General features: G+C 44.1%; 1 protein-coding gene across 9 annotated transcripts; it reads left to right on the forward strand.

Annotated features, from left to right (window-relative positions):
• The first annotated feature begins 646 nt into the window (after window positions 1-646).
• On the forward strand, window positions 647-26,877 carry LOC310748471 (uncharacterized protein). 9 transcript variants are annotated; one of them, XR_014541325.1, is made up of 6 exons: window positions 647-884; window positions 4,237-4,318; window positions 6,964-9,233; window positions 11,677-11,805; window positions 12,745-12,816; window positions 26,828-26,877. XR_014541325.1 is itself a non-coding variant. In XM_083584302.1 (5 exons), exons 1-5 carry the CDS (start codon window positions 861-863, stop codon window positions 22,676-22,678), a joined length of 327 nt encoding a protein of 108 aa, XP_083440428.1. In that variant the 5' UTR covers window positions 647-860; the 3' UTR covers window positions 22,679-24,246. The 9 variants fall into 9 exon arrangements, 2 of the variants coding, with proteins under 2 accessions (XP_083440428.1, XP_083440427.1); XR_014541328.1 differs by lacking the exon at window positions 26,828-26,877 and adding an exon at window positions 21,521-22,652; XR_014541326.1 differs by having other exon boundaries at window positions 11,677-12,816; window positions 26,828-26,862.

The raw sequence follows: 26,877 nt of genomic DNA on the forward strand, positions 1-26,877 counted from the left end.
GAATGAGAATGGGCAGAAGGAAAGGGGTGTGGGTGGTCAGGAAAGAAGGGAGCAGGCTTTGATTTCAGAAAACAAGCCAGCTCTTTGGCTCAGCCTTTCCCAACGTGGCGTGGTTGGACTCCAACACCCATCAGCCCCTGCGCCAATGTCCAGTAGCAAGGGATGATAGGAATTGTAGTCCAAAGACATCAGGAGGCCACTGGTTGGGGGACGTTGCTTTACCGAAGGGCTTTTTGCCCTGATAGAACGCTTTATTCCTAATATGGACCTGGGCACCGCTGGCATAGTTCATGCCAGGGTTCATCAGGCCTCAAAAGCAGGCGGCAAGTCAAAGTTCGCTAGGATCAAACACGTAAGGAGTGTAGTCACCTTCCAGCCAAGGCCTCTCCCTTGTGATATATCATTTATTTATGTCATTTTCTTTATCATACATGCCGATTGCATGCGTGTTTGAACTCCCCCTTCGCCTCAGGAGGTCACGAGGAGGCAAGATTCCCAGCTGAATTTGCATTTCGCCTGCCAGGCTAGATGGTATTGCCAGATCCATCCATTTGAGACTGAGCGGCGGCTGTCAATTAAGGCAACTTGACTGGGATTTGGGCAAGGAGAGGGAGGAACCCCACGTGCATGAGTAGGATGAGGACTATGTGAATTGTTCCCCAGGGGCAAAGGAGACGAGGAAAATGCCTGCCTTGGCTTGCAGAGCCCCTGGGAATTCTACGCATACAGCATGAGGCAAGAGCAGCTGAATGCCAAAGCCAGAGATCACCATGCAGCTGAGATATGAAACGGAAAGATTGACCCTCAGTAGGCAGAAGGTCCCAGGTTCGAGTCCTGGCATCTCTAGGTAGGGGCTGGGAATGCCATCGCAGCCTGAAACTCAGGTGAGTCACTGCCAGTCAGAGCAGGCCGTACTGAGCTAGATGGATTGTATGTCTGACTTTGCAGGGCAGCTTCCTATGCCTCCATTTCTGGTGGCCTTCGGGAAAAGCTGGAGTTCCCAACTAGATCAACGAAATCTGTGTGTTCCGTGTTCATCTCTACCTAGTTCCATCCTTATTTCAGACGTCACGATCACAATTTCAGACATCATGACGTACATCGCAATGTCTAGCGGTGATTTTTTGCGAGGTTGAAAACCAGATTATCGCCCAGCCCTAGTTCCCGTTTACTGCTGATGGAGGGATACTGAGATCAAACAGAGGATGCTCAGGTCCAGCCTTTGACAATGAGAGATTCCAGTTTGGGGGCTGTCTATCAAGCTTCATCTCAGGGTAATAATGTCATTACACTCCAGGAGATTGATGGGCGGGGTTGTGTGCGTGTGAAGCCTGTCATAGTTGCTAGGCAACCATAGGGTGTGCTCCCATAATCAGATCTTGGGATAGCCCCATGTGCTAGAAGTAACTGCAGGTCCGTCTTGGTGATCCAGGATAATCTGGCTTGGGTGTTGTGGATCAATACAGTCCAGTGTGTCCTTCAGTGTCCACCCAGACAGAATCATATAGCTCCACCCACAATTTTAGTTCTGCTACTAGAAGTGTTAGATGCAGAGCCAAAAACATAAATGAATAAAGCCAGGGGTGCCATTTTTGTTGTTCATGTGCAGATGCAATATGTGATAAATGCACTTGATTCCACCACATGGGGCTGCATGAGAGGCAGCATGTAGAGAGTAGGGTGTGTGTGGGTGTGAAATCAGAGGTTTATAATTTTATCCATCCCTTACTCATCTCTCCCCCCCTAAACTAAACAGCCTCCAAACTTCCCCATCTCTCCTCCTAGGCAAAGAGCTCTCACCCCCTTGTCAGTGTCAGTTGCTATTTTTCTATGTCCTGACCTTTTACAATATTTGTTTTGAGACGGGGTGGCCACCACAAAATTGTAGAGTTGAAAGGGACCACAAGAATCACCTAGTCGAACCTCCTGCCGTACAGGAATCTTTTGCCCAACATTGTTGTTGCAAAGCATCTGGTTATTAAGGGGCAACATCCAAATCCTTTATGTTTTATTTGAGGGATTGCTGGGTCCAATGAAGACCAGAGAATGACAAAAGGGGAGGTGCAACTGATTGACGTGACTGAGACTACCTTCTAAAAGAGAGCCCCTTCATCACAGTTTGAGTGACAGCAGGTTGCAGGTGGTCACATTTATCTCCATGCTGTGAAAAGTCTTACTTGCTGAATTGTTATTTACCCTCTGTTAGAGATGCGGGTGGCACTGTGGGTTAAACCACAGAGCCTAGGACTTGCCGATCAGAAGGTCGGCAATTCGAATCCCCACGATGGGGTGAGCTCCCATTGCTCGGTCCCTACTCCTGCCAACCTAGCAGTTCGAAAGCACATCAAAGTGCAAGTAGATAAATAGGTATCACTCCTGCAGGAAGGTAAACAGCATTTCCGTGCACTGCTCTGGTTTGCCAGAAGCGGCTTAGTCATGCTGGCCACATGACCCAGAAGCTGTATACCGGCTCCCTCGGCCAATAAAGCAAGATGAGCGCTGCAACCCCAGAATCGGCCATGACTGGACCTAATGGTCAGGGGTCCCTTTACCTTTACCCTCTGTTAAAGGGTCATATATTAGGCCAAAGGACTTTTGGACGTGGGTAGTCACTTCTCTAAAATGTGGCAGACCTGTGGAGCCTAGTTCAAAAAAGGTCTAGGTTTCTGGCTTCCCTTTTTCTTTCTGTGGAAGAGAGCTGGGTAAGTTCTTGCTAACTTCCAGGGAATAGGGTGGAGCAAGGCTACAAAGGTTTGGGTGTTGTTAATGGCGTGGTGGGGTATTCTCAAACAAGCTCCTAATATTGCACACGCAAGCACACACTCACCCAAAACCTCCTTCTTTCCTTCCCACAGTATTTCCTTTTGAGAGTTCAAATAATAAATGGGTGGGGTAGTCTTTTCATGAGTAGTTTTTGAAAGCAGCTATATGTGTAAAAAGTATAGACGTATTTCCGCAGCTGTTTGGACAGCTCCTTTTATTTTCTGCAACCAAGAGGACTAGAGGCTTGAGACTGTCTGATGTTTACAAAGATCATGTTGAATACGAATGTGTGTCCTTGGGTGGGAACAGATTTGCATTCTTGACACAGAAAGTAAGATTGGGCCCTTTGCTGTAGGACCCTGGTGTTACACTGCAGAACAGAATATGCTTCAAAGAGGAGAGTCGGGGAGAGAAGGAGATAGACCTGTAAGGGTGTCAGTAGCCTTATTCTTAATATCTTCTGTGTAGCATCTAGCTGTAGCTGGTGCTTAATTTCTTATGTTAAGCGTTTCCCCCCTTATGTGCAACTGATATTCCCAGCATACATTTAAAGTATATTCAATATACAATTGATGCATGTGACTTCCCCCAAAGAATCCTGGGAAGCATAGTTTAATGGTGCTAGAAATGGTAGCTCTGTGGGGGGGGGGGGACTACAGACCTCAGAATTCTTTGGGGAAGTCTTGGGTTTTAAATGTGCTGCTCTGTATCCCTAGGGGCTGCCAACTTTCTTTCTTTTTTGCAAAGCTCCTGTGCCTCCAATAATGGCTGTGTAACATGCAGAAAAGGGGACGCGGGTGGCGCTGTGGGTTAAACCACAGAGCCTAGGACTTGCCAATCAGAAGGTCAGCGGTTTGAATCCCCATGATGGGGTGAGCTCCCGTTGCTCAGTCCCTGCTCCTGCCAACCTAGTAGTTTGAAAGCACGTCAAAGTGCAAGTAGATAAATAGGTACCACTCGGGTGGGAAGGTAAACGGTGTTTCTGTGCGCTGCTCTGGTTCGCCAGAAGCGGCTTAGTCATGCTGGCCACATGACCCGGAAGCTGTACGCCGGCTCCCTCAGCCAATAAAGTGAGATGAGCGCCGCAACCACAGAGTCGGCCACGACTGGACCTAATGGTCAGGGGTCCCTTTACCTTTAACATGCAGAAATTCAGCAGATGAACCTTTTCCTTGCACACAGATTCATTCCCTAGATTTTCTGCTGTTCATGCAGCTTTTTAAGGTATATATGAGGAGCCATGTCAGCACAGAAGTTGGCTTCCTTCGGGGAAACACAATGTTTACAGACATAAAACAGTCCTTATTTGTTAAAGGTATGAGCAGCAATGAGTTAGCTTGAGGTAAGCTAGCTTCCTTGTGAAGGAAAGGGCGGAAATGTTTACGGAGCTAAAACAACAATTATTTGTTTTTGGATCACGTGAACAAGCTATACACACACAGAATTTAGGGATGGGCTTTATTTCCTTCAAAGGATCCCTTCCAGCTAACTGGCCGTGGCAGAGACAGAATAACAGGCTGGCGAGTGGTTCTGGAAGCTTCTCAAGGACTCACAGGTACAGTGACAGATGGCCCCTACCTTCCCCTCAAGCCACAGAGGTGGTTCTTCATTATCGCCAGGAAGATAATTGCCAAGGCAATCACAAAACAGAATCTTCTTATATAACAAACTAGCAGCAGCAGCCCACGGTTTGGCTAGTGAATTCCAAAACACACACACACCCATCAACGCATGCTGCCTCTCGCAACTATTAATCTTTCTCTGTCCCCATCTCCATATTAGTTCCTTCCTTCTCCAAGGGAGAGGAATGGAATAAACAGAACCACCGCTCTTGTGGAGGAGTGTCTGCCAGCCATAGAGATGGGGAACCTGTGGCCCTCCAGATATTGCTGGTGGACCACAACTCCCATCAGCCTCTGCCAGGTCCAACCAATGGTCAACAGCACCTGGAATGCCACAGTTTGTTTCCCCAGCCCTAGCGCACTGGCTGTGGGCTTCTTTGTAAGGGAAGGAAGAACAGATGGAAGCCACCAATGTGCAAACCAAAACCTGCTCTTCTCTCCTGTCCACTCCCTTGCCTGCCTCTTTCTCTCTCTCTGTATTGTTCTTCTCTCTGATACATTCATTGTTCATGGCAAGACCTGTCCCTCACAATACAATCTGAGCTACTGCAAGTAGATTGGATCATGTAATACAGAGCTGAGTTGCTGCTACTTTTTCTGGAGAGAAGTTCTGTGCTTGGCCAAAAACAAGCAGGTGAAGCTGACTTGTTGAATTTCTGCCTGTTGTGCAAAACACAGGACCGCTGTGGGGGAGTGGTAACTCCATGTTTTGTGCTGCTTTGCCTGAGAAAACTTTTCCCCAATATTGCACCATCCATGCAGGCATCTGCTATTCCTGGCTACCAAGCATTTTTCCCTTGGGTCAAACACCTTGATGGTCAAAACCATGGGTAGGCAAACTAAGGCCCAGGGGCTGGATCCGGCCCAATCGCCTTCTAAATCCAGCCCGTGGACGGTCTGGAAATCAGCGTGTTTTTACATGAGTAGAATGTGTCCTTTTATTTAAAATGCATCTTTGGGTTATTTGTGGGGCATAGGAATTCGTTCATTTTTTTCCGCTTCAAAATATAGTCCAGCCCCCCACAAGATCGGAGGGACAGTGGACCAGCCTCTTGCTGAAAAAGTTTTCTGACCCCTGGACAAAACCCTAAGAAGTCCTGGAAAGGAGCCATATAGAACAGCCACACTTGTGGATAGTGGTGCAGAATTTGTAGAATGGTTGTCCAGTTAAATAAATCTTAGTTTCTTGATCTTACAAATCACAGGGGGGGGGCTAACCTTTTTTTAGGCCAGGGATGTTGTGATGGGGGCAGCCACACATCCATGAGTCATATGCCAGCAGCAGTGAGTATAGCCAACGCATATGTTTATACACGAACACTCACCACACCTACAACTGGCGCATAACAGACACGCAGACTCAGCGCTCTCACTCGCTCACAATTTTGGCAAGCACCATTTCGGTGGTGCTTGGAAATGCTGTCTTTAAAAGAGCAGGCGGAGGGCTTTATCTCTGATCTTGGGTACCTGCCGTTAAAGGGAGGAGATAAAGCCCTCTGCTTGCTCTTTAAGAGCCAGGTGTTTAAAGAGCAGGTGGAGTGCTTCATCTTCAGATCAGGAGATAAAGGAATGGGAGTTGGCAGCCACGTCTGGCCCATGTTACAGATTGTGAAGATTTATCATCACCTCCTAATTTATTAGGTTGACATATAACTGAATCAATGGTTCTGAAGCAATGCCAGGAAGCATCCACTCTCTGATTTTTAGATCCATTTCCCTTCAAGCACCATCTGAGAAGAGGTACAGTGGTACCTCGGGTTAAGTACTTAATTCGTTCCGGAGGTCCGTTCTTAACCTGAAACTGTTCTTAACCTGAGGTACCACTTTAGCTAATGGGGCCTCCCGCTGCCGCCGTGTGATTTCTGTTCTCATCCTGAAGCAAAGTTCTTAACCCGAGGTACTATTTCTGGGTTAGCGGAGTCTGTAACCTGAAGTGTATGTAACCCGAGGTACCACTGTATTCTTCATAATAATAATAATAATAATAATAATAATAATAATAATAATTTATTTATTTATACCCCACCCATCTGGCTGGGTTTCCCCAACCACTCTGGGTGGCTCCCAACAGAATATTAAAAACACGATAAAACATCAAACATTAAAAACTTCCCTAAACAGGGTTGCCTTCAGATGTCTTCTAAAAGTCAGATAGTTGTTTATTTCCTTGATGGGATGGGAGGATGTTCCACAGGGCGGGCGCCACTACCAAGAAGGCCCTCTGCCTGGTTCGCTGTAACCTCACTTCTTGCAGGGAGGGAACTGGCAGAAGGCCCTTGGAGCTGGACCTCAGTGTCCAAGCTGAATGATGGGGGTGAAGATGCTCCTTCAGGTATACTGGGCCGAGGGCGTTTAGGGCTTTAAAGGTCAACACCAATACTTTGAATTATGCTCCTGCTCATACAGGAAACTGGTGTTTATTTATCTTCTTTGTTTATTAAATTTCTATACCACCCTTCATCCGAGGACCACTGAGTGGTTTACAATATCTTGATGTTGCACATTAGGGTTTCTCAGGAGAAAACGGAGCGAGAGGTGCCAAAGCAGACTAATAGCAACATGCCTGTTTCTTCTCCAGTGCAGCCACCGGTGCCTCCACCCATGGCCTTTGAGACAATCCAGTGAGACACTCATCGGCTTCCTTCAAAGAGCACCTGATATAATCTTAGTTGATGCGGCCTCCCAGAACTTGATCTCCGAGAGTGATTATGAAACTCTGGATAAGATGCAAAACCCAAAGGAGAAGGTATGAAAACTCCTAGTGAAGATCCAGATCAAAGGGGAGCAGAGTTGCCAGCAGTTCTTGGAAGGCATAAGGAGCCTCTTTCCAAATTTGCCTCCGGACTTACGGCCTCCAGCACGCAGTGAGTAAATGCTCAGCAACGCTCTCAGTTTTCTGGAATTTGCTTCTCCAGATCTCCCGGTTCAGTGTGTCCTTCACAAAGCTCCACATCCACTCAGGGTTAGTGAACATTTTCTAGCCAGCAGGCCAGGCCCTGGGTTTCCTTGCCCAAGTGGGGCACTTTGACAGGTGGGTGGGGCTAGCCACCTGTCAATCACCTGACATCATCACGGCATCAGGTGCCTCATTTCCCCACCCCCTTTGTCGTGTGGCTTGAGCTCAAGTGCAGCATCTACCAAGCAGGTGATAGATGCTGACCTCAAGCCCCGCTTTCAGCAAGGATTGGTTGTGCTGCAGAGTTATGGCAAATTCCATAGCACAGCTGATGCCACAGCTTTGCTATCACTGATGATCAGCTGATTGGTGGTGACCACAAATATCCCTTGGCAAGGAACGATCAGGAACATGCTTTAAGCTTCCCCCTCACCGTGGTTTTTTTGCAGTCAGATCTCTACCTGCCCACTCCTGATGTCTCATCTGATGTCAGATGTGGGGGATGTGGGTGTGGTTTGGGGCAAATGGTTTTGAGTCAAATTGGGGCCTGTGTCTAAGCCTAATAAGGCATGCAGGAAGGTGGTTCCCCAACCCTGCTTTAACAGAACCTGGATGGTTTGAGTTGCCCAATCTGTCTCCTGTAACGTGGTGAAAATGAAAAATCCAGTGCCAAGGTTTTCTGCAGAATGCCTGTGGCTTTGCTTATACCACCTAATTATTATAATAACTATTAATTATGAGTGCTGCACCTTAACTCCACACTGTTTTATGACCTTGTAAAAGCTGTCCTTGCAACATGCCTATGAGTGTAGGCCACTATTATCCCCATTTCAAAGACAGGGTAACTGAGACCGAGAGATGGTGACTTACTAGTACCTGGTGAGTTCAGCATTTAGGTGCAGTCATGCTTAATCTGAGCCAGGCTCAGTCCCAGGAGAAAAACTCAGCCATGCCACACTTGAGGAAGGGCGCAAGAAGGCAGAGTGTGGCCTGGGCATTCGCAAAAAAAGGGCCACTGAGGAATTGCAATCAGTCTTCATGCATCCAGAATTGGAGGGAATGGCCTTTGGGTCAAAGGTGTGCTTGAGTCCTGGGACCCAAACTTGATGTGAATATTAATTCATAATTTTTGCTTGAAAAGCATACTTTTTAACTGTTGTTGTTGCTTTATTCATTTTGCTTTTTATCAACCTGTCCTTAATGTTTATTTTTATTGACAGTCTTAATGTATGCTTTTTAGTCTTTGTAAACTGCTTAGAGGCTTCATTTGCAAAGAAACGAATGAACAAAACAAGTAATTTGCAGCACTTTCCTGCCTTGCAGGGGTCAGCAAACTTTTTCAGCAGGGGGCCGGTCCACTGTCCCTCAGACCTTGTGGGGAGCTGGACTATATTGGGGGGCGGTAAACGAATTCCTATGCCCCACAAATAACCCAGAAATGCATTTTAAATAAAAGAACACATTCTACTCATGTAAAAACACTCTGATTCCTAGACCGTCCACGGGCCAGATTTAGAAGGCGATTGCGCCGGATCCGACCCCCGGGCCTTAGTTTGCCTACCCATGCTTTAAGGCAAGCAGCAGATTTTAGAGCGGGAGGTGGGGGAACCTGTGACCCTCCCTATCCGACCCTGGAGATTCTGGCGGAAATGGGAGTGAGGTGTGTCTGGTGTACGTAAGCACTAGGAACAAGTTTCCCAAAATCTCATATACCCCTTGGGCATTGGGTAATTTAATCTAGTTCCTCTGCGTTTTGATTTCTCCGGGGCAGCTGTTTTCCTTTCTTTCTGGTGACTCAGCACGGCAAGAAGCAGCAGCACAAGCAGAAATTTTCCATTTTGAACCCAGTGACACAAATATGCTTCCTATTTTGCGTGCAATGTGAAAGTATTGCTCAGCACTCCATTCCCCGTCACCCCCATAGCAGCACTGCTGCATGTTGTTCCTTTTGGGTGAGTAAGCATGTTGCACAGGAGACTTGTGGTGTCCGTAATATTATTTACAAATATGGAATTGTGGGACCAACATGTCTCCTACTGCTGGCAAGGAAGCCACTGATCAGGGTCCCAATGCAAGAACATTATTCCCCGCTACCCTCATGTGACTTCATCTGAACTTGCATGTCTGGCTCGCTCCAAATTTGAAGTGCCATCTTCTATATATATTTATTTTTTTCATTCAGTTCAATTTATTTTTAGTCATTTCTTGAATGTGTAGTAATTTCAGTCCTTGCATTGATAATACAGTGGTACCTCGGGTTACATACGCTTCAGGTTACAGACTCTGCTAACCCAGAAATAGTACCTCAGGTTAAGAACTTTGCTTCAGGATGAGAACAGAAATCGTGCAGTGGCAGTGCAGCGGAAGCGGGAGGCCCCATTAGCTAAAGTGGTGCTTCAGGTTAAGATCAGTTTCAGGTTAAGAACGGACCTCCGGAACGAATTAAGTACTTAACCTGAGGTACCACTGTAGTTATTAGTTCATTCATATGATCAGGGAGGAGGCAACTTTGTTCAAAACAGAAAATTATGATGGAAAAAGAACACTGAACTACAGTTATGCCAGGGAATGAATTCATGCTTGTTCATCCCAGAAAGCATAACACCCAGATTGGAAAGAAATGACAACATTGCACCTGGCTAGTTGATTTTGGGTGGTTTGTTTCCAGAGAGCTTGAAAAACGGATGTAAGAAATTCATCTCTGCCATGAGGTCTAGAATCTTCTTTTTAAAAAGTAATAAACATTGAGCATCCCCACCCCCCCCAAAAAAACAACAACCCAGAGCAGTGTGATTACATGGGGGGCTCTTGCTGCTGCTGCTTCTGGAGTGAATATACTTAAGGAAATTAATAATATTTTATACAGTGCTATGAATTAGATGTTTACATACTAACATAAGTAGAAAAGTCAGCTTTCTGCCCTGAGGAGTTTATAAACTAAATACTGACAGAAGAAGAGATGACAAGAGAGAGGAAGGTGAGCAAATTCAATTTCATCATGCACTTCCAGGGTTAAGCATACTTTGGGGTGTTTAAAAAAAGCAGAAAGGATCTGACCTCTCCAGTGTGTGTTACAATGACCCCAGCGGAACCAACTTCCCCTTGATACATTTGAGCAACACTTGCATTTCTAGTTCCCACTGATGAAATATTTGTGATATTCTTTCCTCTGAAATGTCATCATTTTGAACAATGGACCCAATTTGTCATATTTGGGGTTTTTTCTCTTTTGCATAATACTGAATTGCTTAAGATATATTTTCTTATTTTCACTTTTAGACCATTTTTTTTTGTTCCAAATTGTTGTTTTCAGCTTTCCCTGCTTTTTGTCATCGATGACAGGATATGGAACTTCCTTTATTGCAACTTATTCATCGACATTCAGGGAAGCGCCAAAATTTCTGCAAGTCCAGGGGCATCCTCTACCTTTCCCACTTCCCCTCTTTCAGCAACAACTTTGGACTGCTTAATTTGGCCCTTCCCTGCTTTGGCCCCAGGGAAAGCCAACCAAGATTCCCTGGAAGAGATCATGATAATGTGGGAAGAAGCAAAGAGAAATGCCCCTCTCTGCCTTATTCTCAACATTTTATGTCTTAATGTTATGCCGAAGGCTGAATTGAGCTGGTTCTGCTGGAGAGGAGAGTGTAAAAAAAATAAATAAATTCTGCTCACCAATGTGCTAGCTCAAGGATGGGGAACCTGTACTCTTCAATATGTTTCTGGGCTACAATTCCTATTACCCCCTCACCATTAGCCAGTGGGAGTTGGAGTGCATTTTGGAATCTGCCTTCCGTGCATCTTAATTTCACAAATACGCTAATGAGGTGTGAACTGATAGTGACTAACCAGGAACAGGAAGCTGGGGTGGTAGTAGATAACTCGATGAAGACATCAACTGTGTAGAAGCAGTGGAAAAGGCAAGTTCCCTGCCATGGAAGATTAGGAAATAAACTGAAAATAGAACTGTATGCCATCATACAAATCTAGTATATGACCACATTAGTAATAGTGTGTACAGTTTGGTTGCCTTGCCTCAAAAAGGGTACTGTAGATTTAGAAAATGTTCAGAAGAGGGCAACCAAAAAAGGTAGCATGATATGGGACTTCTTCGCTTAGGGTTGTCCACACTTGTCCTGTGCAGAGAAAGCACAGATCCGGGTGGTTTTCTCCATGCCTCACTCCTTTCCCCAAGAAGCCCTGCTCTTTAGCTTTAGATCAGAGCAAGCGTAAGTCCAGAGAAAACCCAAATTGTATGTGTTTGTGTGCTCACATGCTTGTGAGGAAGAGGAGAGAGAGAGAGAGAGAGAGCTTTTCAACCTTGAGAGGATGAACAACTGCATAGGAGCCTGAGCTGTAAAATTTTATAGTTGTTAATTCTGAAGGTGTTTCTGTTAGCTTGCTCTTCTCCTACAGCGTACCCAAACCAACAGATAAGTTGTTCCCCAGACACTTTGGAAAAGAATGGGCCAGGAATTCCAATCAATGTGCTGTTTTCTATGCTGAGTGGCAGCAAAGACTCAGAAGGTATGTCCTGTAGTGTACCAGTAGCTATTGACAAATGCTAATTAAGGGTTAGGTCTACACTTCCGCTTGACCAGTGCCTAGAAAGCATCGGTCCAAGTGATTTTCCACTTGACCTGCAGTTTCTAGGCACAGGTCTGAGCAATTTCCCCCTTACGCCACTCCTTTCCCAGGAAAAAACCTGCCATTAAGTGCTAACTCAGAGCAAACATCAACCCAGAGAAAACTCCAATTGTCTTTTGCTCTGACTGAGCACTAAAGAGCTGTTTTCCCTGGGGGGGAAGCAGCAGGACAAAAGGATGTGTGGATGAGTCCTTGCTCTTTACTGATGTTCCAGAACTGTTTGTAACCCTTTGCAATGTCTAAATATAAGCCATAACACTGCCTTCATTCTTCTCAGAAGCCTCAGGGTCTAGGAACATCCATTAAAATGAAAATACTGAAGCTTCTCAGACCATTTGGTCCACATACAATACTGGTTTATAGTGCAACAAGGAACAGCGTTTATTCTGATTCATCCTATGAAAAAGCACTCATGCACCCCTCAATTTCTTAACATGCTTTGTGATGAATGATGTGGAGCTCCTCATTACCCTAGGGCCTGCTTAAGCTTTTGCCCATCTGCTTTTTCTACCTCTCCAACTATCCTGAAAAACAAAGCCTAAACCCCAAGGTTCCTTTCTAGCAAAACATATTTTTTGCTTTCCTCACAGTAGCTCAACAGTTAAACATTCCCCAACTAAACCTTCCCCTCTTAGCACATTCTGGAATATTGCAGCACCCTAGTTTGGGTTGGGGAAGGGAGGGTGTCACTGATATTCAAACACAGACGCACTAATTTCTTCAGACGTGTAATCCGTCCCTTATCCTGAATGTGGCTTGGAAGAATGAGGGATACTTATTTTCTGCTTAACAGTCTTTTGTTTCTGTGTTTACATACAGAATCGTCAAACATATCGAGTGAGCAAGATCTTGATATGGAAGTGACAAAGATGGAGCAAGGCATTTTGAAGGGTAAGGAATTCTCTGAAAACAAGGTTAAGAACATAAGAAGAACCCTGGCAGATTAGACCAAGGGCTTACTTTGTCCAGCATCCCGTTTTCCCACAAGTGGCCAAATCAGACGACTTTAGGAAGCCCTTTAGCAGGATATCGGTGCAATAGGACTCTCCTGATCATGTTCCCCCAGCAACAGCTACTCAGAGGCATAGTTCTTCTCAGGACCAGATTTAGGTTTGATGAGGCCCTAAGCTACTGAAGGTAATGGGGCCCTTTATATGTCCAGCTGTCCTTTGTCAACAACAAATTGTCACTGTTTTTTGTGTATTGGATATATGCTATATAGTAATTTATGGACCTAATAGGTATCTAAAGCAATTTACCACTGTTGCTATATGTAGGTTTTATTTTATTTGTTTTTTATCTTATATTTTGGAAATGTACATCCAGGTGTTTTTTTCCTTTAAATTTTTTGGGGGGCCCAAAAGAGTGGGGCCCTAAGCTATGGCTTGTTCAGCTTATACGTAAATCCAGCACTGGTTCTTCTGAACCTGGTGGTACCATATAGCAGTGATGATTTAGTAGCCTTTCAATGCTTTATCTTCACAAATATCTAATCCCCAGTAAAAGCCATATAAATTGGTGGCCATTATATTTGGTGATAGCGCATTCCATTGTTTTTAACTGTGTGCTGTATGAAAACGTACTTCTATTTGTCAGTCCTCCTCACTCTCCCTTCCTGGAGGACTCCAGGCTTTTTAGACTTATAAGACAGGAAGAAAAACATCTCTCTGCCCAGTTCCTCCATACTGCGGTTGCTTCAGAATAAACTACTTTCCTATGAACAAAGGCAAGCAGTGTTACTCATCTCTGCAGGGGTTGTTCTGGAGTAAGTGTGTTGTTTCTGTACTATTCGCACAATCTTTATTTGAAAGATTACTTTTCCCCTTAAGAAGGAACATGCTGAGTGAAATTGCCTGGGGAAATAATCATTATTTCTAATGCCGCTATGCAAGCTAGATTTTTAATGCCCCTAAGCAAACTAGATCCATCTGTTTTACAAGATGGGGGCTCATGCTTAGATTCTATGGGTATAACTACATACAGTAGTACCTCAGGTTACAGACGCTTCAGTTTACAGATGCTTCAGGTTACAGACTCCACTAACCCAGAAATAGTACCTTGGGTTAAGAACAGAAATCACATGGCAGCGGCGTGGCGGCAGCGGGAGGCCCCATTAGCTAAAGTGGTACCTCAAGTTAAGAACAGTTTCAGGTTAAGAACGGACCTCCAGAATGAATTAAGTTCTTAACCCAAGATACCACTGTATTCCTATCCCCCCATAGCCCTGTTTGCACCTTCATACAGCAGGGAGCCCTGAACAGGAAAATCTGAAGGTGGGTTCTTAGTGCACTCAACAGAATGCATGGAAAATACCTCTTCATAACGTCTGCCCAATGCATGAAGGTCTCAGACTACAGTTAATGAAGATGTTCAGGGCAGGACTTGTGTGTGCAGATCAATCCTCTCTTAAAATGCCTTAATGCTGCTTGTGTTTCCCTCATATGGGGCATACTTACAGGGGAGAATTGACAGGCAGGAGCAGTGGGAGTAAATTCATCCCTCCAAAATCTAGGCTTACAGGAAGTGGGCAAAATGTCCCTAGTGAGTGGGACATTTGCATACAAGAATATCAAGAACTGGGAGGGGTCTGTTTACTTCCCCTTTGGGGGAATCACCACAGCTCAGTGGTGGATGAGCTGCTTTGCTTGCACAAGATCTCAGGTTCAACCTCCGGGTAGGGCTGGGAAGGTCGCTTGTCCAAAATCCTGGAGAGAGGCTGTCAGTCACCAGAGACAGCACTGAGCTTGGTGGGCCAGTGGCCTGAATTTGCATAAGAGTTTCCTGTGGTTAAGCAACTGCTCCCATCTTCCCTTTATCTCAAGTAATTGGGATTCTGAATGATCTGTGCACTGGGATAACATCTAGTTATAAGTGGACATGCAAGGGAATGGGGGTGAAGGGAAAAGGCAGAGCAGTGTTGTAAACAAAATCTGCCCTTCTTCCCTTATGGAGCATCCAAGAGCCCATATAGAGTCCTTACATAGGTTTCCTATTGGTAGGAGAAAATAACAGAGGCCAACCAGAGAATATTGAGAAGCAAAAGCTAGTAAGCCTGATCTTTATTGATCTGTTGCAACAGGGTGCTCTGCTTACCCGTAGGAAAGGAGGAGGACCTAGAACAACAGTGTGCCTGCCCTTATATAGATATTTTAAATCCCCTGCCCTGGAGCTCAAGACCACCCCTCCATACATCATACATACATCACAGAAGGGGTGTAATCCAAGACCACCCCCCACAAACATCATACCTACATCACCGGAAAGGCGGTCTACAACAGAAATTTGAGTGCTGTTGTTTGTCCTGTTTGGCTGGTTTTCTGATAATGCCTTATCTGATTGCCTCTCCTGGTAGTCTGCCCATTCCTCTGAAATGGTGATCACCCACTTCCTGAGACAATGGGAAAGTTCCCTGTAATGGTTATAGGGGTTGCTCGTGCGTAAGTTGCCGCCACTCCTGGCTAGGTTGCCTGGTTAAACCTTTTCTGTCTGGACAGCCCTTCACTTCGTGGCTGTTTCAGTCGCTAGCAGGATCCGTCAGTGGGCGTTTCTTGAACTTCTTCCAGCAAATAAGTTATTTGACGCCAAGTCTACGCCTACTTTCCCTGCGCGGAAGTCTTCTGCGCAGGGTGGGTGTGGGTAGCGGAGGACCCGTGCTCTCCCCGCTGGTCTCCGGCGAGGAGTCCTGGAGCCCCCTCGCTGATTCCCCCATCTGCCCCCCTTTATCCCTGGTGTTACGTTGATTTCCTTCCCCAGCCGATGAGTTGCCTCTCTCCCTGCTGGGCCCTTCTCCAGCATCGCTTGGGAGCCTTGCCTCCGCCTCTCGCTCCGATGTCAGTTCCCTGACATTCCCCCACCCCCTCCCTCCTTGCAGAGAAAACATTTGGTCAGTTTGGGAGTCAAAATGGTTTCAGGGAGTCCAAATGGTTTCAGGAAGGTCTTCCTGTGCTGCTCCAGACATTGGTACATTTATGAACATTTATCTCACATATATATATATGACCTTAAAATTCTTATAACAGCAGGGAGATGGGTTTGAGCATGCCAGAGTGAAAAGATAAGGTTTTAAACAGGTCAATAGAAGGAGCCAAGCTGTGAAGGTACATTCTTTCACCTTTGGTGGACGTGCCCAAAGATTAAGGCTTTCTGGGAGATGATATATAACGAAATGAAAAAAGTATTTAAATATACATTCCTTAAGAAGCCAGAGGCCTTTCTCTTGGGCATAGTCGGCCAATTGGTACCAAAAAAGGATAGGACTTTTTTTATGTATGCAACAACAGCAGCAAGAATACTTATCGCAAAGTATTGGAAGACACAAGAGCTACCCACCCTGGAAGAGTGGCAGATGAAGTTGATGGACTATATGGAATTGGCGGAAATGACTGGCAGAATCCGAGACCTGGGAGAAGAGTCGGTGGAAGAAGACTGGAAGAAATTTAAAGACTATCTTCGGAAATATTGTAAAATTAATGAATGTTAAAATCATGCCTGGATTAGATATAAGTGGTAATTAGCAACAAAAGTTAATAAGATTATGTAAAAAAAATGTATTGATAAATGGTTGAAAATATTGAGTTATATTATGTTATGACACAAAGTTAAGATAATTGAAAAAGGGTAAGAATTTGCTGAACCAAGTATCTAAACGGGAACACAAAGGGGGGAGGTGTGAGGAGGTCAAGGATACAAGCATATGAATTTGAGGATATTGAGAAAAATGGATTTGTTTTACTTTTTTAATTTCTTTTTTAATTAGCTGTTTTTTGTGTATTTTTTGTGTTTTCCTCTTTTATTGTTTATTTCTATCTGTGGTTTCTTTTTTTATTCTGTAAATTTTCTACTTTTCTTTTTTGTAAAACCCTAATAAAAATTTATTTAAAAAAAAAAATAGAAGGAGCCAAGCTGGAACGTCAGGGAGTATAATTGGTTTTTGGCTTGGCTCTTTAAACAGGCTGTCACTGATGGTGCAAACAAGACATGTGCGTACTTAATCTTGTAAATATTAATATTGCTAAACAAGCCTTTTCCCTGACCCCCTGGCTCTCATAAGGAGAGCATCTTATCTTAGTCCCAGGCAAGCTGCATGTTTGACCAAGTGTTTTCATGTTGGATACAGAGGAAGGAGCTTCTTTATCAATTAAGCTGCTGAGGAGAGCATATTTTCATGTTCTGACTGGATACAGTAGCTCATGAGACATGAGTAAAGGCAGTCATTATCTCTTGTAGGCTAGGTGCTTAAGGAAGCTCAAATTCCCCCCTTTTTGCTGCAAGAGTCTTAGGCAACCTTTCCCATTGCACACGTGTGTGTGAGTGTGTGTATCCCATGCTGCACTGCTTCTGTTCATGTGCAAGTTGTCTTCTGCCCAAGCCTATGTTGTTTGTCTTGTTCTCTGCTGTGGCAAAATTATGTAACTTACATAATTTTGCAAACAATATTGTTGTTTCGCTGTTCCACCCTTTCTACTTCAATACAAAGGAAACAATGTCAATGGGGGTGGGTAATCTATTTTTTATCAACAACAGCAAGTAGCTATCTTATTCACTAGATTGATCTTTGTCCTGGACATGGGACAAATTTGTGAACACCAGCAATTTCCACTCCTGTTTCCATTTTTGCAGGAGTTTTTTCCAACATCCCAATGAGGAGAGGAGGAGTGGTGGTGATGACACCCACCTTGAGTGGCGCAATGCCTATTGCCTGGCCTGTGTGCCCCCCCCCCAGATCACAGGGCCTGAGGCCATTGCCCCAGTTTGCCATACCTTAGGGACAGCACTGTCTTTGCTTCAGGTGAATGGAAGTGTGGCGTTCATGCGGAGCCCCCGGTCGTCTCACGGACTATTGACCCGTACACCACTAATCTGCTGCCACCAACCAGGTCCTCCCCGGTAAAATCACTTCAGCCTCAGTCAGGTTCTCAATTAATAAAGAAGAGTGTGTTTTATTTCAGACACAAACAAATTTTTACGGCATCCCCAATGTTGTTACTCTTTACTTTCTTAGTCTTATTTTCCTCTATCTCTTCTACCTCCCCTCACTCAAGAACCCACTGCCCTAACTGTCTCTCTATTTCCAACTGCCTGCCAACTGCTTCTCCAACTGCCTTTCCCAACCAACCAACCACCAACAACTCCCAACAACTAACTCAAACCTTGCGCTAAGCCCTTTTATACACAGGTAGGCTCCGCCTCCAGCTTTCCTATTGGTCTATATTTTTAACCCTATCTCTCCCCACGTTCAAGCATTTTCTAAACGAACGGGCAAACGCCACAGGAAGCAAGAGCAGAACATAATAGATTACAAATCCTATTGAGCTGTGATATCCCCCCCCCCCAAAGCAAATAGGCACAGGGCCCCCACACTATACCACCCTCCCAATCTGAATCAAGGCCTTGTGCTGGTTTCCCGCCCCCAAAAATCTCCTCTTCTGCACTAACCAGCACCTTCTTGTGGGGAAATAGGAAGGGTAGGGAAATAAATTTTGGCAGAATCTGGTATGGTGCTTAGATCCAAATCAGGAGCACATCAGCAGGGAAGACCCTGTGCCTGTTCTTCTTTTAAAATAAAAGTGGCAGTCTTAAAGCACATGTATTTATAAGCATGTTTGGTGTAATTTATAGTTCAGTCCATTTTCTTCAGATATTTCCCTCCTTGTCAACCTCTAGTCACCAGCTCTGGATTGTGGGGAAGAGTAAAATAACGAGACATCCATTTTTTGTGTGGCTTTTCATAGGATAGTAATAATGGAAGTTGACAGCTTGTTTTTTACCTCAGGGAGCCATCTTGGTTGGGGGTGAGCTGCTGCTTCAGGCTTCACCCTTCCTGTCAAGTAACAGTCCAAACTTTTCCGAACATTTAAATTGACAGATGGTATATATTTCTGGATTGAAGAAAAAGCTTGTGTACATGAACAGAAAACACCTATTAGAATTTGAAGGTGCCAAAATAATGGTTTTTTGCTTTGAGGGGCTTATGGTGGTTCATTCAGGGAAAAGGATTATGATACCCATAATTGTTTATATAAAGGAGACATGTTCCTTCCCCCCCCCAAAAAAAGCCTGCATTTTATTTTGCTATTAAGAACTCTTGGGTTTGTGAGGGAGCCAAGGAGCCACAAAAGGGCAAAATCCCACTTCTCCTGAACAGTGAGTTCCACAGACAGCAGTAACTAGATTTTGGGATTCCACTGGCAGAGAGAGCATTGAAAACTCCCACCATTTTGCTTTGTTTGTTGGTATACAGGTAGAGGTGCAGGCAAACAGGTGCTCTGCCAGGCAGCAGGTCCACTCCGCCACTAGGGATGAAGGAGGAATCCATTTTAAATGGATTTATGCACAAAATTCAGTGGTTCTGATCCAGTAAGGCCACATTGGACTGCCTCTTGCATCAAGTGCTTGCTGGGCTTCTTTTTTTAAAAAAACAACCTCCACCTTTGACTAATTATATGCCAAACTATTTGGCTTGCAGAATACATGCCTTCTGCTCTCTTCTTTTGCCTTTTCCCACATACAAATGCGTGGCCACCTGCTTTTTCATTTTCTCCTATATTCCATGGCTATTGAGCAGGTTCAATCCTCATTGGCCTGTGATAATTTTTTGGGGGTATTTTTCTTCTTTAAATTTATCCAGACTCTCTCTCACACACACACTTCCACAACTTTAAGAGTCCCTGAACAGGGTAGATTTGATTTAAGTCAGTAAGTCTTGATTTAAATCTTTTTTTTTTTTTTTTTTTTTTTTACAGAAAGACTCATTCTTGCTGATATAATCTTAATATTTGCAACCAGATGAAGGTTCCATTTTTGGAATAATACATTTTCAGAATAGTTTTTACAGTTATATCAAAAATTACTGATTTGGTTATACTAGTAGAAATACATTGACTATTAGAAATACATAGAAATACATAATTATGAAATTATTGTGAGGTTTAATAAGTTAACTGTTTATATTTGGACAACCTTTCTGCTGTACTTTGTTGGAAGGAGAAAAATAATCATTACCTTAACAATTTACTTAACTAAAACAATAACATTATAGCATATGTATCCATGTTTGTTAACTGATGTGGTTAAACAGTTTTTTTTCAAAAAAACAACAACTTAGACTGAGTTTTAGCACACATGAAAAACTGAAAATAAATCCTTATTTCCTGATGAATAGCCTTTGGACTATAATGTAACTTAAATAGAGAACTATCTTTAGAAAGATTTTCCGTCCAATAGCATTTTATTTTAAAAATCCAATTTAAATAAAAAAAATCTGATTATTATTTTTTTAAAAAATATAAAATCATTTATTTGTATCCACCCTACCTCTGAAAATGCTGATACCTGATGTTGTTTCTCAGTGGCCTGTTTTGACTGCAAAGTTGTTGGCACTCAAGCATGCTATTAGAGGAATCAACGGGTTCACTCTATTAACAAGTGTTTGACATGCTAAGCTTGTGGGGAAATCCAGGATGCATGTTCTAACTGTTCTTGTTGTACAGAGCACTGGCAAATCCACCCTTCTCAATGCCATGTTTGGAGTGCAGTTTGCAGCCAGCAGCGGGTGATGTACATGAAGAGCATTCATGACACTCCTTAGAGTCACAGAGTATTTTCAGCAAGAACTTGGTTGTGATTTCATTCTGGTGATTGGCACAGAAGGTTTGAAAACTGCAGAAGGAGGACAGTTGCGAACATGACAATGAGCTGGCCACCCTGGCGATCGGGCTCAGTGACATAACAATATTTAACCTGAAATGAAATCTTGGATACAGGCACACCTGTTAGACCATGAGTAGGCAAACTAAGGCCCAGGGGCCAGATGCAGCCCATTCGCCTTCTAAATACGGCCGACAAACAGTCCAGGAATCAGCGTGTTTTTACATGAGTAGAGTATGTCCTTTTATTTAAAATGCATCTCTGGGTTATTTGTGGGGCCTGCCTGGTGTTTTTACATGAGTAGAATCTGTGCGTTTATTTAAAATACATCCCTGGGTTATTTGTGGGGTATAGGAATTCGTTCATTTTTTTTTCTTCCAAAATATAGTCCGGCCCATCACAAGGTCTGAGGGACAGTTTGCTGACCCGTGTTAGACCATTACAGGGAGGACATGGCAGTCTTGGAGAGAGGAATCCTATCCTCTGTGATAAAGAAAACAAGAGAGGCTCTGGAGATCTCTGCAAAACAGATGAGTTTGTCTGAATCCTTGGAGCATTGCTGCCACAAGATGAATGAAGAACTTGCAGTTTCCAAGGACTCGTTGGATGTCATTTTGTTCAACAATAGTGCCGAGACTGGACCTTTCTTAGCTGAGGTACAGACCTATGTTCCTGAGATGATGGAAGGAATCCCTTCAGAGAAGTTTAAGATGAATGTTGAGATGATACTTTCAAACATTCTATTTTGGGAAAGATGGAGGGCACAAGGAGAAGGGGACGACAGAGGACGAGATGGTTGGACAGTGTTCTCAAAGCTACCAGCATGAGTTTGACCAAACTGTGGGAGGCAGTGGAAGACAGGAGTGGCTGGCGTGCTCTGGTCCATGGGGTCACAAAGAGTCGGACACGACTAAACGACTAAACAACAACAACAACATTCAAGCCCCAGGATGAAATCTTGAAGCAGGTGTTTGGCTGTGGGAAGCATTGTCTGTTCTACAAAGTCCCCTGTGAAGCTGGAGGTGACAGTGAGCAGGAACATTTTGCATCAGTTCATTGGCCTTAAGGAGTAGGGAGGTACAGAAACCATGAAACTAGAAAGCTAGTATATTCCTTATGCTCCTCTGATGTCATCTCAAATGCCAGTTTCAGAAACAGGCACACAAGTGGAGAATAGCATCCGTATATAAAAAATATTGCCAGTATTATCCCAACTGGCGTATCCAGCCTGTTGATAGCATCACAGTCTCAGACTACTGGAAGTTTGTGTTCAAGGAGTTCAGCCAGCATTTTGCTCAAGCTTATCATGCTCTCCCTGCATATCTCCCTCAGGACTGGAAAAAAATAACCAAGGAGCAAGTGCTGGTGAGCATCCAAGAATAATTTAATATGAAATAATAGGTAACAGCTGCCGCCATTTTAATCTGATACCCAAGTGCCTGATTCTGTTATGGAATTATTGTTTTGTATATGCCGATCGATCATTAAGGATTTTTGTTTTTGTTTTTAAATTAAGGGTAAACAGGCAGAGCTATTATACACTGCCAGGTACCCAGTACAGTGGTACCTCAGATTACATATGCTTCAGATTACAGACACTTCAGGTTACAGACTCCGCTAACCCAGAAATAGTACCTCGGGTTAAGAACTTTGCTTCAGGATGAGAACAGAAATCGTGTGGTGGCAGCATGGCGGCAGCAGGAGGCCCCATTAGCTAAAGTGGTGCCTCGGGTTAAGAACAGTTTCAGGTTAAGAACAGACCTCCAGAACGAATTAAGTTCTTAACCTGAGGTACCACTGTATAACAATCTGCTTCGCATCTGTATCCTACATGCAAGCCTTAAGTGCATTTAAAATCAGCATAGAAAAATGTATGACAGGATGTAATGGATGTCTCCCTGTTCAGAACTGGTTCACAAAACATAGAGTCTGCCTTGCTTGTTCTTTTTGAGATACATATTTCTATGTATTCATACATTATTTCTTGATTTATAAAGCCTAGCCTACAATTTGCAGCTCGCCAATGTTGTCATGTTGTCAAGCCATTGATTAAGGGGAATTGTATCTCTGTTCTTCCAATTCATCAGTATTGGTCTCTTGGCTTTGAAATATTAGACAAATTCACAGAGGAAAAGGCGGCTTCCAGCAATGGTGGCTTAAGTTCTACCTCCACCGTGGGAGGTGGGATGTCTCTGAATACCAGTTACTGGGAAACTCAAGGAAGGAAGCAGTAGTACCCCTTCTGTTATGTCCCCTGTGCAGCTGGAAGGAGCAGTCGGGCCACGCAAGCACTTTGCCAACTCATCAACCTCAGGCGTCACAATTCATAAAACAAAAGAGCTCTGAGGTCATTTTCCGTGTTCACTTAAGTAATGTGGACATAGAGATGGAATGGCATCCCTATAAATGCAGTCAGAGGAGTAGCTGTTTCAACTTTTAAAGATGCAGGTTTACCTTAGACTGGTCTGTGCAAGTTAAGAAAGCAGTTCTGGAACAGGAAAACCTAGAATGATTATCTTAACCTGTCCATATCCCTCTGCTTGCAAAATTTTGGACTGCAGTGGAAGTAATGATGAGTTTGTCACAGGCTTGTTGGGAGGATGGCAAACTAAGAGAATGTAGAGTCCCAGCCAATGGGCAAATCTTGAAGGATGAGGCCACTGTGGTTCGGACACAGTGGAACATTTCAACTGTAAGTGGTGTGGGGGGAGCAATCAGTTTCTTTTTAAAATAAGATACTATAACACTGTTAGAGCAATTGTTCACCATTTGTCTAAGGCAGAAAATGTGGGTTTCTCCTCCTTATTCACACAACAACTCTCTGTGGTAGGTTAGTCTTCACAATCCTAGTCCAACACCACACTGATCACCGGTGCTGAAGCAATGATTCTTCAACATCAACTTCGTTGGACTGGTCATGTTGTGTGGATGCCTGATGATCGTCTTCCAAAGCAACTACTCTATTCTGAACTTAAAAATGGAAAGCGTAATGCTGCTGGTCAACAAAAGAGGTTTAAAGACTGTCTCAAGGCAAATCTAAAAAAATGTAGTATAAACACCGACAACTGGGAAACACTGGCCTGCGAGCGCTCCAGTTGGAGAACAGCCTTTACCAAAGGTGTCATGGGCTTTGAAGACACTCGAACGCAAGGGAGAAACGTGCTAAGAGGAAGGCACGCTTGGCAAATCCACACTGTGATCAACTCCTGCCTGGGAACCAATGTCCCCACTATGGAAGGACATGTGGGTCCAGAATTGGCCTCCACAGTCACTTACAGACTCATTGTTAAAACTGTGTTTATGGAAGACAATCTTACTCAGCTATGAGTGATCGATCAAAGAAGATAAAGGCTCTCTGAACTTGTGCAGTAAGAGGCTGCTGCTGCTGCTGGCAATCACAGAATCATTCCCGTATGCACAGTCTATTTTATAATAAAGTATTAAACACACACACACACAAATTTATCAGACTTTCTGCTACATATATTTTGGACCTGGTTCACCTTCCAAGTATGTAGTGCTGTGGAAACAATTAATAGCAAATGTTGTTGTTGTTTAGTCGTTTAGTCGTGTCCGACTCTTCGTGACCCCATGGACCAGAGCACGCCAGGCACTCCTGTCTTCCACTGCCTCCCGCAGTTTGGTCAGACTCATGTTTGTGGCTTCGAGAACACTGTCCAATAGCAAATACAGAAGTTATTTTAAAAAGCAAATGCCTGCCTGAAGATGTCTGGCAGCCCTTGCTCCTGTCACTGATGGGGAAGAGCTGACTGTGGCTGTGGAGTGGTGAAATAACTCTGTGCATGTTCATAAGTGTTCAGGGTTAAATTAAAGCAGGTCTGTAGCCAAAATGTTTTGTGGTGAAAGGACCTGAGGTTGCACACAGGTGTGTGTGACAGAGAGAGGATGTGTAGAATTAACACAGAGCAGCCAGAACCTAAGCACTAATATGTTTAAAGTTAAATATTAATAAAATACAATGTAATCTTTAAAAATCATTGAGAAATAAGTACCAGGTGTTTGTTCTCCTAGTTTTTTTGCCACAGTTAGAACATTGGAAAGTAGGAACAGGTTTACTTCTTTCACAAGAGACCTTGGAAGAAAGTTGCAATGTGGGTTGCTCCTGAACACTATGGACTGCCATGTACCCTTTTATGATACTCCATTCCAGTCAGTCCGCCCCCCTATTTTCTGTAACCCCCACCCCCCAAAGTCAGCATCCCTTGTCCATGGAACATGCTCAGCTCTCACTGAGCTATTTCTGGGGCTGTTTTCACCTTAGTTCTAAAACTTTTTTGGGGACCTGGCTGGCCAGATGATTTTGTGCAAACAATCCTCATGGCTCCCTGCTCCCGAACCTTGAAGGCCAAAATCCAACCTGTGAATTGGAGCCCCAAGTAGACTGGGAGCCAGTGAAGTTTGCAACTAGACTGTTTCTGGGCCCCATGGCCCCATTCAAAGTGATACAGTATACTCATTCTGTTGTTGTTTAGTCGTGTCCGACTCTTCGTGACCCCATGGACCAGAGCACGCCAGGCCCTCCTGTCTTCCACCGCCTCCCGCAGTTTGGTCAGACTCATGTTTGTAGCTTCGAGAACACCGTCCAACCATCTTGTCCTCTGTCGTCCCCTTCTCCTTGTGCCCTCCATCTTTCCCAACATCAGGGTCTTTTCCAGGGAGTCTTCTCTTCTCATGAGGTGGCCAAAGTATTGGAGCCTCAGCTTCACGGTCTGTCCTTCCAGTGAGCACTCAGGGCTGATTTCCTTAAGAATGGATACATTTGATCTTCTTGCAGTCCATGGGACTCTCAAGAGTCTCCTCCAGCACCATAATTCAAAAGCATCAATTCTTCGGCGATCAGCCTTCTTTATGGTCCAGCTCTCACTTCCATACATCACTACTGGGAAAACCATGGCTTTAACTATACGGACCTTTGTTGGTAAGGTGATGTCTCTGCTTTTTAAGATGCTGTCTAGGTTGGCCTTCGCCTTTCTCCCAAGGAGCAAGCATCTTTTAATTTCGTGACTGCTGTCACCATCTGCAGTGATCATGGAGCCCAAGAAAGTAAAATCTCTCACTGCCTCCATTTCTTCCCCTTCTATTTGCCAGGAGGTGATGGGACCAGTGGCCATGATCTTCATTTTTTTGATGTTGAGCTTCAGACCATATTTTGCGCTCTCCTCTTTCACCCTCATTAAAAGGTTCTTTAATTCTTCCTCACTTTCTGCCATCAAGGTTGTGTCATCTGCATATCTGAGGTTGTTGATATTTCTTCCGGCGATCTTAATTCCGGCTTGGGATTCATCCAGCCCAGCCTTTCGCATGATGAATTCTGCATATAAGTTAAATAGGCAGGGAGACAATATACAGCCTTGCCGTACTCCTTTCCCAATTTTGAACCAATCAGTTGTTCCATATCCAGTTCTAACTGTAGCTTCTTGTCCCACATAGAGATTTCTCAGGAGACAGTTGAGGTGATCAGGCACTCCCATTTCTTTAAGAACTTGCCATAGTTTGCTGTGGTCGACACAGTCAAAGGCTTTTGCATAGTCAATGAAGCAGAAGTAGATGTCTTTCTGGAACTCTCTAGCTTTCTCCATAATCCAGCACATGTTTGCAATTTGGTTGCCGGTTCCTCTGCCCCTTCAAAATCCAGCTTGCACTTCTGGGAGTTCTCGTTCCACATACTGCTTAAGCCTGCCTTGTAGAATTTTAAGCATAACCTTGCTAGGGTGAAATGAGTGCAATTGTGCGGTAGTTGGAGCGTTCTTTGGCACTTCCCTTCTTTGGGATTGGGATGTAGACTGATCTTCTCCAATCCTCTGGCCACTGCTGAGTTTTCCAAATTTGCTGGCATATTGAGTGTAGCACCTTAACAGCATTCTACCTGATTACAAATCTTGCAGCTGTGCTCTGAATTAAAAGGAAATTTCTGGAGCGTCTTTTAGGCAATGTATGTGCAATACATGTGTTGCAGAAATCCAAGCAGGAAGGGGCATGGAAAAAAGGCAACTTAGACTGAGAGCCTTACTAGCCTTATTTTCCTAAGCCTTTTAATGCCTTGGCTCCAGACTAATTTTATCTGGGCTATGGTTATAGTTTGTATTTTATTGCTTTTCAGTTACAAATGAATCAGATACTTTGAAAAGGAGAAAATAAATTATGATGATTGATGGGCTATAGTTTTTATGCTGCTTTTATATATATATTTTTAAAGATTAAGCCCTGTCCCTGCTGCCCTAACCCTACTTAACAGGTTCACAGCAAACATGCAGTACCATTGCGCAACAGCAGTTGGATCAGGGC

Source organism: Podarcis filfolensis (genome assembly GCF_964270895.1).
Source record: "Podarcis filfolensis genome assembly, chromosome: 13".
NCBI lineage: Eukaryota > Metazoa > Chordata > Lepidosauria > Squamata > Lacertidae > Podarcis > Podarcis filfolensis.

Bases quoted from the DNA above. Each gene is read 5' to 3' on its own strand.
- LOC310748471 (XM_083584302.1), top strand. From the start codon at position 861: ATGCCATCGCAGCCTGAAACTCAG. The intron at 4,319-11,676 runs GTACAGTGACAG...TGTTTCTGTTAG, and splicing joins AGCTTCTCAAGGACTCACAG to CTTGCTCTTCTCCTACAGCG. The intron at 12,817-22,658 runs GTAAGGAATTCT...CCAATTCATCAG, and splicing joins GGAGCAAGGCATTTTGAAGG to TATTGGTCTCTTGGCTTTGA.